Source organism: Erinaceus europaeus, chromosome 18 (assembly GCF_950295315.1).
Source record: "Erinaceus europaeus chromosome 18, mEriEur2.1, whole genome shotgun sequence".
Classification (NCBI taxonomy): domain Eukaryota; kingdom Metazoa; phylum Chordata; class Mammalia; order Eulipotyphla; family Erinaceidae; genus Erinaceus; species Erinaceus europaeus.
Genome location: NC_080179.1, coordinates 77045780 through 77063817, shown reverse-complemented (window position 1 = coordinate 77063817; position 18038 = coordinate 77045780). Strand labels below are relative to the sequence as shown.

Here is an 18038-nt window from a genome sequence, read left to right as displayed (position 1 = left end):
TAACTGACTAGAGTGTCAGCTTCACAGATTTCTCAGAGCGAAATACTAGTGAATTTCTGCCTAAGTTTCCTTATTGTAAGCAAGGCTAGGTTCTTGGAAATTGCCACCTTGCCTGGTAATTTCATGCTATTGTGAAGAACAATCTCTTGCAAGTCAGAAGCCTGAGATCCTGAAGTGCTGTGTATCTCGTATGCTTCTTTTCAGTTTGTATTTTTATATATATTGGATACAGACAGTCAGAAATCAAGAGAGAGAGAGAGATGCCTGAGACACGGCTTCACCACTGGCAAAGCTTTCCCCCTGCAGGTAGGCACCAGGGGCTTGAACCCAGTTCCTTGTGCACTGTAACATGTGTGTTCAAGCAGGTGTACCACCACCCAGCCCCCTCTAGTGTGGTTCTGGACCTCCTGTATCTCTCATAGTTTCTTTGACCTTGGCTTCACAGTAAAAAAAAAAGTGAAAATTAATTTTCCCCATCTTGATTCAATAAACTTATTTTTAAGAGTCAGTATGTAGGCTGGGGAGATAGCATAATGGTTATATAAAATATTTTCATACCTGAGGGTCTAAGGTCCCAGGTTCAATCTCCAGCACTGCTGTAAACCACAGCTTATCAGTGTTCTAGTCAGTCTCTCTCACTTCATATCTCTCTCTCTCTCCCTCTCCCTCTCCCTCTCCCCCTCTCTCCCTCTCCCTCTCCCTCTCCCCCTCTCTCCCTCTCCCTCTCTCTGTCCCTCTCCCTCTCCCTCTCCCTCTCCCTCTCCTTCCCCCTCTCTCTCCCCCTCTCCCTTTCTCTATGTCTTTCTCTCATTAAAGTAAATATAAAAGGGTGGAGGGTAGATAGCATAATGGTCATGCAAAGAGACTTTCATGCCTGAGGCACCAAAGCCCAGGTTTAATCCCTCACACCACCATAAGCCAGAGCTGAGCAGTGCTCTGATAAAAAAATTAAAATACAATAAATACAATAATAAAAAGTCATTATACATGTACACTTGCAGGGGCAAGCTTCACAAGCTGCAAGGTCTTCTCTATTTTCTTCTCTATCTCTGTCTCTCATCCGCAATCAATAATTAAAAAAAAAAATTCCTTGGAAAGGTAAAGTTATGCAGACACCAAGCCTGGTGGTAGCCCTGGTGGCAAAATATATGGGACAGTATGCATAAAAATATTTTAACATATAAACATTAGAGTTTCTCCTTATTCTCCTTCTTCTTTCTCCGTCTCCTCTTCCTCCTCCTCCTCCTTCTTCTCATCCTCCTCCTTTCTCTTCCTTTTTAATTGCCACTAGAGTTATTTCTGGGGCTTGGTTCCTGCATGATAAATTCACCACTCCTGTCAGCCATTTTTCTTTCATTTATTTTCATTTATTTTCTGACCTTTGTATTTGATGAGAGTGAGATAAACGGAGAGGAAAGTGGGAGAGAAAGGGGAAAGAGAAAGAGCAGACCTGCTTCTCTACATGCAGGCCCGTGTAGGAGAGGGGCTTGAACCCAGATGGTGTCCTCAACTCCGTGTTCTTCTCCTTCTATCGGTGTGGCTCATGGTGGTGGTTGGGACTGAACTTAGGACTTTGAAGCCTCAGACAGGAATGTCTCCTGCATGCCAACTATGCTGCCTCCCAAACCCTAGAATTTCATGATTCTGTTCTTCATAGAAGGACAGTTACATAGGCTCCTTGGTTTTTGGAGCCGTGGGCCCACCATACCGAGGTCCCAGCCTCCAGCCATATGAGCAGAGTTCCTAATCTCCAAGGCTGGGCTACTTAGAATACAGTTTACTTTAGCTCAACCCTATGAAAAGGTCACCATGCAACAGCAGGTTGAAACTGTGAACCAAGAAACTAAGATTTCATCTATCTTTGCCTGATGATGAGAAGGACCCTTTGCTGGGCTGTGTGGGAAGGAACCATTTCCTCAGTAACCTGTGAGAGCAAGCAGTGCTGGCCTTCCCAGTGGGAAGTCAGTTGTCAAGAAGATTGTCTCTGTTGGTTGTCTCCTACAAAGTATGTAGTCACACTTCTGAGCTGAGATATTTGCTTACTGGTCATTCCTAGCACTGTCCGTGCTCCCAGAAGTGGGAGATGCAGTGCAAATACTTCCTTTCATTTAGTCAGAGGTGAAGGTTTTCACTCTCAACACACAGCAGTGCAGGAGACTGACATTTACTCCATCTCCATGTCACAGAGGAACTCCAGGACCTAGTGAGGAGGAGGAGAAGTGGGTCAGGAAAGAAACAGAGATTCAATGTCTTGAATTAGTAACTTAGGCCAGCAAAAAAAAAAAAAAAAAAAAGAAAGGAAATGAAAAAGTTTCATATTCATAATGCCCATAGAATATCATTAATTTTTTAATTTATTCACTTTAGTGGGAGAGAGGGAGAGGGAGAGAGAGAGAGAGAGAGAGAGAGAGAGACCATAGCACTGACAGGTCCTTCAGTGTTTGTTGGGGGGGCCTGAATCTGGGTCATGTGTGCACAGCTGCACACTATCTGTCTATCTGTCCAGATAAATGATTTTGATGGCTCCTACTTGTGAATTCTCAGCATAGGCGCTCCATTCCTGATAATTCACTGCAGCTTAGAATTAGTGGCCAGGCCCAGTGGCATTTGCAAGAGCCCAGCGTTCCATCTCTCTGTTACTGGCTCCTTGCTGATTAGTAGTCTGTAGTGTGTTCCTCTGTTGCTCATGTCTGGCATTAGAGGGCTTTCATCTGTAGAATTTACTTTTATTAGCAGCTGAACTCAAGGGTAGTGTCCACACAGATTTGCTTTGGTATCCAATGCAGGCATAAGTTGCTGTTGACATTTCCATCAGAGCTTAATAGTTTCTTGGAGGAACAGCAGTATTTCTTCCCTTGCAAGCAGAAAAAGGAAAATTTAACTGAAAAGCAAGTTAAGAGACTATAGATAGGATTGCCGGCTGACTATCTTATTCCCAATGATAAATTTTAGCTATTTAGTTGAATCTTTTTTCTCCAGTTAGAAGTAGTCTTAGGTTCTTTGATGCTCTGTTTGATATAGTGGGTTAGCACTTATAGTTTTTTATTTTTCACATTTACCTTTGCTGGGAAAGAGAAAAATCTCCAGAAATATTATGCATGCACATTTCATTTACTGTGTAGTAGGTCTGTGCTGTATAACATAAGTTTTATCAATCTGAGTAGCATATATTACACATGATAATAATATAAATGAGTATAGAGCAAAACAGATGCAAAGGGAAACATATGACTTACGGAGCATTCTTAGAAATATCTTTTTCTCAGTTTCTCTCTCTGCATAGAGATTTGTGTCATTGATAAACATACTTAAATTGCACTCTCAAAATCCACTCAATTATTTGTTCACCTAAAAGTATCTTCATAAGTTTACAAAGGTATATGTACAGAGTACTATATATTCTGTGTATCATTGCTGATCTACTCTCATGGGGGCCATGTAAGTAAATTAATGTACATACAAATAATGGAATACTATGAAGTCACTCAAAAGGTTGATGCCCAGGTATATTTAATTTATAAGCATATCGTTAATATATTAAATTTAAAAAGCTTGAATACCAGATGTCAAATAGGATAAATTCCTATGAAACATGCCAAATGAAATCAAATCCCATATTTTGATTAAACAATCTCATGATTGAAAAGTAGATGCTAGTTTTAAACAATGTCTTTCTTTTAAAAATACTGAGAATAACATTCAGTGAATTAAGTAATGCATTGAGTTTAGATATATACTAATATGAATTGTGTGTATTGGTGTGAAAACTGATGGCACTCCATTTATTTGAAAAACATTGAATAATTTTAAAGGTCTGTAGAGCATTTTCATAATTATGAATAACTATAAAGCCATAGAATGAGACTTAAGGAGTGTCGGGCAGTGGTGCAGCAGGTTAAGCGCATGTGGCGCAAAGCACAAGGACCAGGGTAAGGATCCCGATTCGAGCCCCCGGCTCCCCACCTGCAGGGGAGTCGCTTCACAGGCGGTGAAGCAGGTCTGCAGGTGTCTGTCTTTCTCTCCCTCTCTCTGTCTTCCCCTCCTCTCTCCATTTCTCTCTGTCCTAGCCAACAACAGCGACATCAATAACCACAACAATATTAAACAAGGGCAACAAAAGGGAAAATAAATAAATAAATATTTTTAAAAAGAATGAGACTTAAGTATAAGCTTAGTAGCAATAAGCCAGCTCATATTTATAAATCGCTGTTGTTTTTTCAATTCCTGTGATTTCCTGAAGATTTTTCTCAGATCACCCTCACTAGATAGCTCACTTGGGCAGTGTGTCTGCTTTTTATGGATATGGCTTAGATTTGAGCCTGAAACCCAACATCCTGAGAGAATTTTTAATGCTGTAGTATCTTTCTTTCCTTGTGTTTTCCTATTTGAAAAAGTCAGCGTGGACTGGTGAAGTCCCAGCAACAACAAGAACGCAGTTATTTTCCTTATCACTCATTGGATTACCGAATGTACAAATGTTCATCGTTCTCTCTCAGTTTCATTTCTTGGAATAAGGAAGCTGGATGATACACTCTAGAAAATGCATTTGGCATGAAAAAATTGGTCAATTGTGATATAAATGTTAAGCTTTCTCAGAAAAGACTGAAAATTCTGAAAGGAATGAGGATGAACAAAGAAAGAAAGAAAGAAAAAAGGAAAGAGAACGAAAGAAAGAAAGAAGGAAAGAAAGAAAGAAAGAAAGAAAGAAAGAAAGAAAGAAAGAAAGAAAGAAAGAAAGAGAGAAAGAAAAAGAGTTTGGCCTGGCATTTTCTTTTCTTTTTTTTTTTCCTCCTCCAGGGTTATTGCTGGGCTCGGTGCCTGCACCAGGAATCCACCGCTCCTAGAGGGCATTTTTCCCCCTTTTGTTGCCCTTGTTGTAGCTTTGTTGTGGTTATTATTATTATTGCCCTTGTTGACGCAATTCATTGTTGGATAGGACAGAGAGAAATGGAGAGAGGAGGGGAAGACAGAGAGGAGGAGAGAAAGATAGACACCTACAGACCTGCTTCACTGCCTGGGAAGCGACTCCCCTGCAGGTGGGGAGCCGGGGGCTCGAACCGGGATCCCCACGCCGGTCCCTGCGTTTTGCGCCACATGCGCTTAACCCGCTGCGCCACCACCCGACCCCCATGGCCTGGCATTTTCTATGAGAACGTGGTCTACATGCTAGACTTCCGTTTGCCCCTCAACTCTTCCGTGTCCTCTGTATCTCAGAGAATTGAACTCAAATCTTTTTCTCAAATTTTCTTGACTGTGTGAAGTTTCCTGTCTAGGTGAAATTTAGCCATGAGCAAATGCTAGTCTACAACTTATAAAATGGCCAGGTGGGTAAATATTTTTTCATTTTCCTCTTTTTATTAGAGAACACAACCAAGAATGTCTTTGATGACTCAAGATCCTGTTGGATGGGTGTCCCTTTCTGTTCCTATTAGTCTTTTCCCACAGTGCCTGAAAATCTTTGTCAATGAGCTTTGTCAGTGAATGCCAACTACTACCCAATAAAACAATGTGGAATTTCCTCAAGAAAATTTAACTTAGAGCTCCCTCCCATACACTGCAGTAATCCCACCTCTGAGAGTTTACCAACAAACACTGAATTTCAAAAGAAAATGTTAATGATTTTTTTTATTTTAAAATTTATTTATCTATTTGATAAATATAGAGAAATTGAGAGAGTAAGGGCAGATGAAAAGGCAGAGAGAAGAGACAACTGCAGCACTGCTTGACTACTTACAAAGCCTCCTCTTTGTAGGTGGGGACCAAGGGTTTGAACCCAGGTCTCTGCACATGGTGTGTGAGCCCAGCCTGGTGCACCACCACCCAGGACCCAGCTCAGGGGGATTTTTAGCACTCCCAAGTTCTATGCAGTATTATTTGCAACAGCAAAATAGAAACGACCTAATTCTTTACCTAAAGGCATGTAAGAAAAAATAGTGCTGTATCTACATACAAGGCAATGAGATTTGGCTTCACAAAAGAAGGGGATTCTACAGATAATTTAAAGTGAATGATTCTCCAGGACATTATCTTGGGTGAAATAAGTCAGTCATGGGAGGACAAAGACTGCATGAATCTGACGAAATGAACCTGACAGTTATAAAACAATAAAGCTGATAGAATAAAGATTAACATGGTTTTTCCCAGGGCCTATGTGAAAAGGGAGAGGGGAAGTTATTATTTAAGAAAGATGAAAATGGATATCTCACTGGATAGGGTGCAGATCTTCCTATGAATTCAGCCCAGGCGTGAGCCGTGACACGACCATATGGAGGTACTGTGACACTGACGGACACTCCATGGCGATAGTTTCTCCCCTCAGTCTCTCTCTCTCTCTCTGTCTCTCTCTTTCCCTTTCTCTCCCTTTCTGAATGTAAAAGCTGCCTATGACTGTTAAATCAGGTATATGTAAGACGCAACAGAGAGAGAGAACAAGAAATGTCAGTTCTAGAGATTCACTATCAACTGTTGCATCTGTAGTTGGCAGTGCTGCACTTAACACTTTATTAAAGAGTTGAAAATGTTATAAAGCTTGAAGCTGGGAAGGTAGCCCAGCCTACAGAACACAGGGCTTGCCTGCGTGTTCTAACCGCGGCACTGTATATGCCAACACGATATTCTTGATCTCTCCCAGTTTCTCTCTGGCAAAAATTAAACAGTTCCTGAGGTAAGAAAAATGAAAAATGCACAGATGGAGCTGAAGTAAAGACGTGCATATTGATTAGTGGAACAAAATAGAGATACAAAAACTAAGTACCCAGAGAAGTGTGTTTAGTAGTTGTGTATGGTTTTATTGCATTAGGATATACAATTATTTCATCAACTGTGTTCCCATGACTAGACAAATAAACATTTTCTCTAGTTTTAAATTTGTAATGATGTGTCCTTTGCTGTTAAAAGCAAAACACATTTATAATTTTTGAATGCTATAATTGCATTATTTAGCTGGCTGTAACTACATGTTACAGCTCTGGCTTATAGTGGTGCTGGGGTTTGAATTGAGACCTCAGAGCCTCAGGCATGAAAGACACGTTGTCTCCCCAGCCCAGAGTCAATTCTTAAATGCCAGGGCAGGAATTCCTCTTCACCAGCTTTTATGTTTTCAAAATTGTCACTATTTTAAAAAATATCACTGATTTTTAAGCATTTACTATTTTCAATACCATTGACTTATAACTATACAGAAAAACACTAAGAAATTATACAGAAAAACATGAAGAAAATTTGTACCTAAGTAAAATACCAAGATGGTTTCTTTATCCTAGTTCCCAACAATTAATTGCTGTGCAAATTAATTTCAATCTAGGGTTTAAACTTAAAAGTGTCTATCTACTGGGAAAGAATTCAAAAGTAATAGGGCAAGGGATCCGGAATCATAACAGATAAGACACCAGTTTTGTACATTAGAACTGAGTGGCACAATTCACAGTGAATCACTAAGATGGATTTGGACATGAAGCTTCTCACTGCATTTCCATTTGCTTGTTCGGAGCTGATGGAATAAAGGCTGTGGTTGTTTGGTTACTATTTGAAAGGATGTGGCTCCTTTGCCTATGAATGACTTTTGTAGGTTCTGAGTAACTGTCTTCTCAATAATGCCCTGCCTTCCAGCCTAAATTGGAATGGGATTACTTACAATGGCTAGATATTTCATTTTCTGATAACAACTTTCTTTTATTAGTGACTTAATGATATAAGGTTGCAGGGGTATAGGTCCACTCTGCACCCACCACTCAAGTCCTGTGCCTCCTCCACAGTGATAACCACCAGAGTTCTCACCAAGTCTTAGAGACAATTTTGCTACTTTTGTTGCTGTTGCAAGTTCATTTGTTTCAATATTCTATATTCCAAATATGAGCAAAGCATTCATCTCCTCACTTGACTAAGTATGTGTGGAACTCGAGTTCCACACATTATCATCTCTTTTGACTTCAGAACAGTACTCCCCACTGACTGGGACTTCTTTATCCAGTCATCCACCGGTAGGCATTTACGCTGCTTTCACTCTTGCCAGTTGTGAATAATGCAGCTATGAAAAAGAAGAAACAGGGAGTCCGGCGGTAGCGCAGCGGGTTAAGCGCACGTGGCGCAAAGCAGAAGGACCGGCGTGAGGATCCCAGTTCGAGCCCCCCGGCTCCCCACCTGCAGGGGAGTCTCTTCACAGGCGGTGAAGCAGGTCTGCAGGTGTCTGTCTTTCTCTCCCCCTCTCTGTCTTCCCCTCCTCTCTCCATTTCTCTCTGTCCTATCCAACAATGATGACAACAATAATAATTACAACAATAAAACGACAAGGACAACAAAAGTGAATGAATAAATAAATAAAAGAAGTGGGTTTGTTCATTCTTTTTCATACATACTTAGTACCATAATACATTCTTATTATATCATGCATACTTAATACCATTCTTGCTAATGTATTTTAATGAACTATAATATAAAACTCTTAACATATTATAGGAACTCACCTGCTACACTTCAAATATGTATAGATAAATATACATAAATATTATATTTTTAATATTTATATCACTAATATTGACCTTTTGTTAATTTATAATCTACATGTGACAAATTGTAGTTTTTTATAAGATCAAATGTGACTAAATAGGGTTTTCACTTTTGAACAACTATAGAGAAAAATGGTTCTAAGAAAACCTCTTTTATTTATCAAGATTTTGTGGAATAAAGAAGTTCTGTTCTCTAATGATGAAAAATATAAATTCATAGGCTTGTAAACGAAACAGTAGTCTGGCTTAGCTGATAATCATATTGCAAATAGTTCTTCATGAAACTATAGAGTGTCCTCTCTATTATTTGTGAGAATTTTTTCTATTATGAGTAATTCATCTCTCTTGCTTTCAAATGTTTGCTACATAAGCTTCCATCTGCAATATTCACCATTCTATTTTCATAAATATCAGTTTGTGAAACACATGCTGAATAGAAGGAATGCCATACAATACAGGAATATAAAAATAGTTACAATTCATAAAGTAAATAAAATTTATGATTTCATAGGCTAGTCAGCAAAATGGTCCTAGTAGGCTTTATGCTGTCCCTGTGCACGCCACTTACAGTTTCACAGTAAGGCATGATTGTGTCTTGGTTAAAACAAGATATATTTCTTTATTTAAAAAACTAATTATTTAAAAGCATGTTTATTATCATTATTGGATAATGATAATATAATATAAGATAATGTAAGACAGCCAGAAATTAAGAGGAAGGGGAAAACAGAGAGGGAGAGAGAGAGAGAGAGAGAGAGAGAGAGAGAGAGAGAGAGAGAGAGAGACATCTGCACCCCTGCTCCACCACTGATGAAGCTTTCCCCCAGCAGGTGGGGACCAGAGGCTCAGACCTGGGTCCTTGTGCCCTGTGATGGGTGTGCTCAGCCAGGCGCACCACCGCCCTGTCCGTGATATATTTCTTTCAGCAATTTACTGAAATTTAGTCGATCTACTTAACTGTTTATGTTCTTTGTATTTTTGTCAAGAACTGAGTGCAGGGCCCATTAGATATATTACAATGGTGAACAACCTCTAAGGTCCAATAGTTCCACTCTCACTGTCAACCTCTTTTATTTAGACAGTGTGGGATACTTTTCTTTCTTATTTATATCTTTATTGGGGAATTAATGGTTTACAGTTGACAGTAATTACAATTTGTGCATGCCAAACATTTCTTAATTTTCCACATAACAATTCAACTCCACTAGGTCCTCTTCTGCCGTCATATTCCAGGCCATGCACCTCCCCTCTGACCATAGAGTCTTTTACTTTGGTGCGACATACCAACACCAGTCCAAGTTCTTCTGTGTTTTCCCTTCTGTTCTTGTTTCTCAACTACTATCTATAAGTGAGATTATCCCACATTCATATTTCTCTTTCTGACTTACCTCACTTAACACGATTCCTTCAAGCTCCATCCAAGATAAGGTGAAAAAGGTGAATTCACCATTTTAACAGCTGCGTAGTTTTCCACTCTGTATATAGACCACAACTTATTCACCCATTCATCTGTTGTTGGACACCTGGCTTGCTTCCAAGTTTTGGATATTAAAAATCGTGCTGCAATGAACATAGGTGTACACAAATATTTTGGGATGGGTGTGTTGGGTTCATAGACTATATCCCCAGGAGCAGCCAGGTGGTGGCATAGCTGCGCCTCATAGTGCACAGGGACTCTGCTGCATCCTTAGCATTTGCGTAGAGGGACGCCACTGGCATTTGTATGTCGACTTTGTAGCCTCACACCTTTAACTTTAACACCTGACTGTCGGGTCTCTGGCAGAGTGATCTCCAGGGAAAAGGTAATGGACCGGTTCTTTCTAGAGTAAAGACACCCGGGGAGCCCTTCAGTGTGCTCAGAACTCCTTTATTAGCAAGGTTAAATAGACATGAGTTAAATAGAAAACCAAACAAAGGGAATTATTGTTGAAATATGTCAGAAATTACAGGTTTCTTAAAGGTCGGCATGCCCCTATGGTAGAGGGCTGGTATGACAGGAATTGATGAGATACAAGACAGTTCTTCTCCATGACGCAAGTAACTTAATTACCCAAAGGTATCTGAGAGAAGCATAGGGGTTAAACCTGTAGGGTGAGACAGAGAGAAGATGGATATCAAAGAGCCTTATAGTTTGGCATTTCTCTTGTCTGGGGTCTGAGGTGTGTGATGAAGTGTGTGATGAGGTGTGTTCTTCTGTGATCAGAAGGTGACTTTGAGTAAGTGAATCTGCGGCCATGTGGCCTGCAGCTAATGGGGAGAAGTATTGAGGTTTCTGTGGACCTGAGAGTCAAGAAGGAAAGAACCAAGTCTGAGTTCCCCCCTTATGCTCACATCGGTTGAGAGAGACTCACCAAGAGGTTATCTTCTCAGACCATCCAAGGACGAGGGTGGTTCTCCCTAAGCTCTATCAGGCTCACACATAGTCCCAACACCTGACAACTTCCAATAGCTTCCTGCTGGATTCTTTAGGTTTTTCTATGTATACTATCATGTCATCTGCAAATAGTGAGAGTTTGACTTCTTCTCTTCCAATCTGTATCCCTTTCATTCCTTGGACCTGCCTGATTGCTATGGCAAGAACTTCCAACACTGTGTTGAATAGTAATGGTGATAGTGGGCAGCCCTGTCTAGTACCTGATCTGAGGGGAAATGCTTCCAGTTTTTCACCATTGAGTATGATGTTGGCTACAAGTATGATGTTGATGTTGGCTATAAGTATGAATATGATGTTACTATATATGGACTCTAGTATCTTGAGGAATTCTTTAATTTTTTAATTTTCTTTATTTATTTATTGGATAGAGACAGTCAAAAATCAAGAGGAAAAGGGGGGACAGAGAGAGGGAGAGACATCTACAGCTCTACTTCACCACGTCAGCTTTCCCCCTGCAGGTGGAATCTGGAGGCTGGAACCTTGGTCCTTGTACCCTGTGACATGTGCACTCAACCAGGTGTGCCTCTGTCCAGCCTCTTGAGGAATTTTTTATCTATTCCCATCATTGTAGTGTTTTGATCATAAGGGGATGATGGATTTTGTCAAAGACTTTATCTGCATCTATTGATATAATCATGTGGTATTTTGGTATTGTGGTGGATCATGTTGATTGATTTACATATAATCATGTGGTATTTTGGTCTTGTGGTGGATCACGTTGATTGATTTACATATATTAAACCAACCTTGCATCCCTGGGGTAAAGCCAACTTGGTCATGACGAATAGTCTTGTTAATATACTGCTGTATCAGGTTGGCTAGAATGTTGTTCAATACTTTAGCATTATTGATCTGTAGTATTCTCTGTTGTTGCTGTATGCCTGTCTGGGTATCTTTTGGAAGAGTCTGAAAAGTAGAAGTATTAATTCTTCCTTGAAGCTTTTGTAGAATTCATTTGTAAAACCATCTGGTCCAGGGCTTTTATTCATGTGGAGGCTTTTGATAGCTGTTTCAATTTATCGGCTGTGACTTTTAGGTATCTAGAAACTCATCCATGTCTTCCAGGTCCTCTAGCTTGGTGGCTAGATAAGCCTTGCGTAATACTTTGGATTTCAGTGGTGTGTGTTCCAACATCTCCTCTTTCATTTACAATCTTATTTGTTTGGATGTTTCCCCCAAATTTTTTTTGTGAGTCTGGCTAAGAGTTTGTCGATTTTGTTTACTTTTTTGAAGAATCCACATTATCTTGTTTGATCTTTACTGTGGTTCTCTTATTTTCAGTGTTACTTATTTCTGCCCTAACTTTAGTGATTGCAGCCCTTCTGCTTGCTTTACAGTTTCTTTGTTTCTCTTTTTCTAAGTCTTAAGGTGTTCAGTTGGGTTCTTTGAGCATTTTATTGTTTCCTAGTGTGTGCTTGTATAACTATGAACTCCCTCTCAGTGCTGCCCTAGCTGTGTCCCAAATATTTCGATAGCTCATGTTTACATTTTCATTAAATTCTTGAATCATTTTAATTTCTTGCTTTATTTCCTCTTTGTCCCAATGGTTGTTAAGTAGTGTACTGTTGAGTTTCCATATTTTGGGACTTTTACTAATTTTTTGTTTGTTGTTAGGTTAGCTTAATTCCACTGTGGGCTGAGAAGATACTTGGGTAATTTCAATGCTCATGAATTTGCTGACACTGTCTTTGTGGCCTAACATATGGTCTATCATTGAGAATGACCCATGTGGATTTGAATAGAATGTGTATTCCAGTTTCTTGGGGTGAATATCTCTGAAAATGTCCATTAGTTCTAGTTTATCTCTTGATTTCATCCCCTTATTTCTTTATTAATTTTCTGCCTAGGTGATTTGTCAGGTTGAGAGATGGGGTGTTTAAATCCCCTATTATTTCTGTGTTACTGTTAATATACTGCTGTAGCTCTTTCAGTAGATGTTGGATGTAATACACAACAGACGGTCTTCCATTGAATGCATAGATGTTAGTAACTGTTAAGGCCTCATGAATGACTTATCCTCTGAGCATAAAATAAAGTTCATCACTATCTTGCTTATTTTATTTTATGGTCTGTCATGTCAGATATGAGAATAGCTGTTCCTGTCTTTTTTGTGGTCTACTGGCTTGTATGATGGTTTTCCATTCTTTTACTTTGAGTCTGTGTTTGTCTTGTTGAGTTTGGTGGGATTCCTGTAGACAGCATATGGTTGGGTTGTGTTTTCTGACCCATGTTCCTACCTTTTTATAGGTGAATTCACATTTATTAATATTACAGATTTAAGATGCTTTAATGTTTACTATTCCACATTTCTAGAGTGTTGTGATATATGATGTGTTTATGGTGATGTGATTGTTCATCAGAGACATTTCAGAACTTCCTGCAGGGCCAGTGTGTTGATCATTGGTTCCTTTAACTATTTAGGCCTATTTTAGTTATATTGTTCTAGATAACTGTGTCAAATAGGAAATAATGTCATAGAGATCAATTTTCCAGTATTTCTGACATATGATTGTGACTTCTTCAGTTAAAGGAAACAGGATGTAATGAAATATTTTATCCCTTTGCAGATATCATTTACCCAGTGTAACTGCTCCATATCGCTGGTAGCTGCAGTATTCCATGTATGCAATTGGTCAGTGGAGAATGTGATATTTTCCCAAATCATTTTATTGGAGAAATTATGGTTGGCATACAGTTATTGATACATGAGTACAGTTTCTTATCTTCCCATAAGGTCCCATGCATATATAAATTAACTTTATAAAAATAAACAGCATATTATTCACAGCACTCAGTGTGGTTATGTACATACCTTTGTTTATTTTCAGTGAATGTCATAACTCTACAGACCGAATCAAAGTCAGGGTGTGGGATGAAGATGACGACATCAAAGCCAGAGTCAAGCAGCATTTCAAAAAGGAGTCCGATGACTTTCTGGGGCAAACAATAGTAGAAGTGAGGACCCTGAGTGGAGAAATGGATGTCTGGTACAACCTAGGTAAGTAGATATGTCTGTAAACAGATCATATTACGTTCTGGAATATCTGTTTCATGTATCTGTCCCCAGGCAGATAACAATAACAACACATATTTCTTAAACAATGGGAGTTTTTTAAAAAATATATTTATTTATTCCCTTTTTGTTGTCCTTGTTGTTTTATTGTTGTAGTTATTATTGGTGCCGTTGTTGTTGGATAGGACAGAGAGAAATGGAGAGAGGAGGGGAAGACAGAGAGGGGGAGAGAAAGACAGACACCTGCAGACCTGCTTCACCGCCTGTGAAGCGACTCCCCTGCAGGTGGGGATCCGGGGGCTCAAACCAGGATCCTTACACCAGTCCTCGTGCTTTGCGCCATGTGCACTTAACCCGCTGCGCTACCACCAAACTCCCAAAAATGGGAGTTTTGAGATAAAAAGGGAAAGTCTTTTGAATAATTAACCAGATATCTTTTAGGAGAAAAATATCCCAATTTTAATTTTGAATTCACAAAATATTGCTTCAAAATGTCAGACATGTATAAAATAATGAACTAACAGTGTTATATTGTGAAAATGAGTACTATTTGATTTATTTCCCTTTTATCTCCCCTTAATGCTTAGGAATTTTTATTATGTAACCAAAATTAAATGACAACAAATATTAACTTAATATTTAATAAGGGCAAACAGTATGAACATCTGAATGATGTTAATTTCTATGAAAGACACCATTTAAAATGTCTTAATCATATTTAAACATATTAAGTAAAATTTAAAGGCTAATTGTGAATCAAAGATTTCATACTGTTGGAGGATTACAAAGTGTTTCCATTTATGATAGCAAAATACTTGAGCAAGTCAAAGGGTATTTTCATACTATTTGTAAAACTACAAACTTCATGGAAGAAAAGGTCATAATGGCTGAGCAGTGAGGAAACTCTTGCTTTCTTTCTCTCACAATAACAGAAAAATCTTAGGAATATTGGAAAGCCCGCACAGACAAGGAACTGAAACTCAAGTAAGCTTCCACAGCAAGGCCCAAAAGGTCAGCACTCTGGGGCTGAAGACACAGAGATAGAGTCTCATACAGGGAGGGCAACAACCCTGGGGAACACAACCGCCACAATTAGGAAGGGATATGTAAGTCAGCATTGTCTTGTAAGCTTTCCAGGGCAAGGGAGAGTCTCCTTGCTGCCTCCACCCTGCTAACTCACAGCCTGCCAAACATTGGTCCCTGCCATACCCTGAATATATGACGTGACTATCTGAACTGAGGACCCAGTCTCCTTTATCTTATTTTATTTTTATTTATTTGTTCCCTCTTGTTGCCCTTGTTGTTTTATTGCTGTAGTTATTATTGTTGTTATTATTGATGTCATCGTTGCTGGATAGAACAGAGAGAAATGGAGAGAGGAGGGGAAGACAGAGAGGGGGAGAGAAAGACAGACACCTGCAGACCTGCTTCACTGCCTGTGAAGCGACTCCCCTGCAGGTGGGGAGCCAGGGGCTCGAACTGGGATCCTTTCGCTGGTCCTTGCGCATTGCACCATGTGCACTTAACCCACTGCGCTACCGCCCGACTCCCCCCAGTCTCCTTTTATAATTAAACATCTGATGATGACAACACAGTGACTGCTAAGTCTGTGTAACTCAAACTTCCAGTTCTCCAGGTTTGTTCAGCTGAGGCACCACTGCCTCTGTCAGGAATGTGTGACCATGAGCCCATGGTAATTTCCCAAGCCCACTCATGCACAGAACCCCTTCCCAGCTCCTCCAGGTATCAAACCTAATGAGAAGACAGAATAAAATTGCCCACACAGATGGGCCAATACAGTAACTATAAGAAATTCCTCAATTTAGGAGAACTATTGAAATGAATTAAGTGGAAGAAAACTTTAAAAACCAGAGAAAGTATATGAGAGACTATGAGAGAAGTTATCACAAAAATAAGAGTGATGACACAGTATCTGAGCTTAAACATTATCAAAGAACACCAAAATGATGAAGTTAGGGAAGTATAAGCCATAAGGAATGAATAACAAGTGAAGATAATATGAGAATTACAGAACAACTTCAAGAGGGGAAACATTAAAATCGTAAGAGCAAAAGCAGGTAACAGGTGAGAAAAAGGGAAAGAATTCTTATTTTCAGAAATAATAGCTGAGAACTTACCTAAACTTCAAAAGGAGAGAGCTAGTCAGATTCAGTGAGCTGTAAGAGTTCCAAACAAAATAAACACACGTACTCACCAAGACACATAAATAATCAAAATGATTCCCAAAACAGACAAAGACATAACAACAACAATAAAAAGAAATGGCAGATCAATATATCCGATTAATAAAGATGTTAAGATACTGAACAAAATTCTAGTCAGCTGGATCCAGCAGTGTGTTAATAAGATTGTACATGACAACCAAGTGGGATTTATCCAGGGAAGAAAGGCTGGTTCAATATATACACATCAATAAGTATGTTTCACCACAACAGTCGAAGAAAAACCAAAAACCATATGATTAACTCAACAGATGTAGAGAAAGCCTTTGACAAAATCCAACATCCCTTAATAATCAAAACACTACAAAACTGGGAATAGATGGAAATGTCATCAATCTAATAGAGTACATGGAAGCAAACCTACCGTCAACATCATGGTCAATGGTGAGAAGCTGAAAAATCCCCACTGAGAGCAGGGACTAGACTGGGCTGCCCACTGTCACCATTCCTATTCAACATAGTGTTGGAAGTTTTTGCCACTATTCAACATAGTGTTTGATGCAATTTGGCCAGAGAAAGGATTAAAGGAATATAGACTGGTAGAAAAAAAGTCAACTGTCATTATTTGCAGATGATATGACATAGAAAAAAAAAAAACAAAAAACTAAAGCTTCTAGTAGCTCCTGGAAGTCACCCAAGCAATACAATAAGGTTTCAGGCTACACAGTTAGGATGCAGAAGTTGGTGGTGTTCCTTCAGGCAAAGACTAAGTCAGGAGAAGAAGAAATCCATAAACCGCCATTCACTATAATCACACCATTCACTATAGCAGCACAAATAAATAAATAAATTACCTAGGAAAAAAACCTGAAAATTATGAGTCACTATTCAAGGAAGTAAAAAAGATATATAGACATGAAAAGATACCCAATATTCATGTACTGGAGGGATTAACAATTAACATTATTTTTATGAAATAGGGCAGAGAAAAATTGAGGGATGATGGAGAGATAGAAGGAGAGAAAGACAGACACCTGCAGACTGTACTCATGAAGAGGACTTCCTGCAGGTGGGGAGCGGGGGCTCGAACCTGGGTCCTTGGGCATGGTGATATGTGCACGTAATCAAGTATACCACCACCTGGGCCCCTGGAGAAATTAGCATTATCAAAAGACTGTTCTATCCAGTTCCAAATACAGATTTAATGCAGTACCCATCAAGGTCCCAGAAAATTTTTGAAGAGAAAGGAACAAATGCTACAAAAGTTTGTGATCAGAAAATAATCAGAATTGCCAAAGCAATCTTGAAGGAAAGAGAGAGGGAGAGTGAGAGAGCAGACCTGGAGGCTTCACACTCCCAGATCTCAAACTATTATCATAGGGCTGTTATAATCAAAACTGCCTGGCACTGGTACAGAAATAGACACACTGACCAGTAGAATAGAATTGAGAGCCCAGAAATAAGCCCCACACTTATGGACATTAATTTTGATGAGGGTCCCAAGCTATTAAATGGAGAAAGTCTCTTCTAAAATGATGACTGGAAAATCTGATTGGAATATATAGAGGAATGAAACTAAGCCACTATGTTTCACCACACAATAAAGTAAAATCTGAGTGGATCAATGACTTGGAAGGAAGGTCTGGTGCAAAAGCCCCATAGAAAAAGCTGACTTTTAGTTTCTAATGATAAGCGTGCTTAGCTCGGCAAGGGTTATGATGATTTCAGAGGGTGATAAATATGTAGAACTGATGACATACCGACTGAAATCTACGGTCCTGGCCACAGGGCAGGAGTCACATCAAATTGCTTATACTTGGCAAACTTGATCTGAACTTTTCTTTTCTTTTCTTTTTTTCTTTTTCTTGATTTTGTTTCATTTTTAATATTTCTTTCTTTATTTA

The 18038-nt window shown here is 39.3% G+C and overlaps 1 protein-coding gene across 5 annotated transcripts in view; it reads left to right on the top strand.

Moving 5' to 3' along the window:
* Window positions 1-18038, top strand: part of UNC13C (unc-13 homolog C) — a 413239-nt gene that overhangs the window by 152916 nt on the left and 242285 nt on the right. For all 5 annotated transcript variants that reach the window (XM_060178197.1, XM_060178195.1, XM_060178196.1 and 2 more), the window contains exon 9: window positions 13767-13936. In XM_060178197.1, the coding sequence (XP_060034180.1) occupies window positions 13767-13936 (170 nt within the window). The remainder of the gene's footprint in view (window positions 1-13766; window positions 13937-18038) is intronic.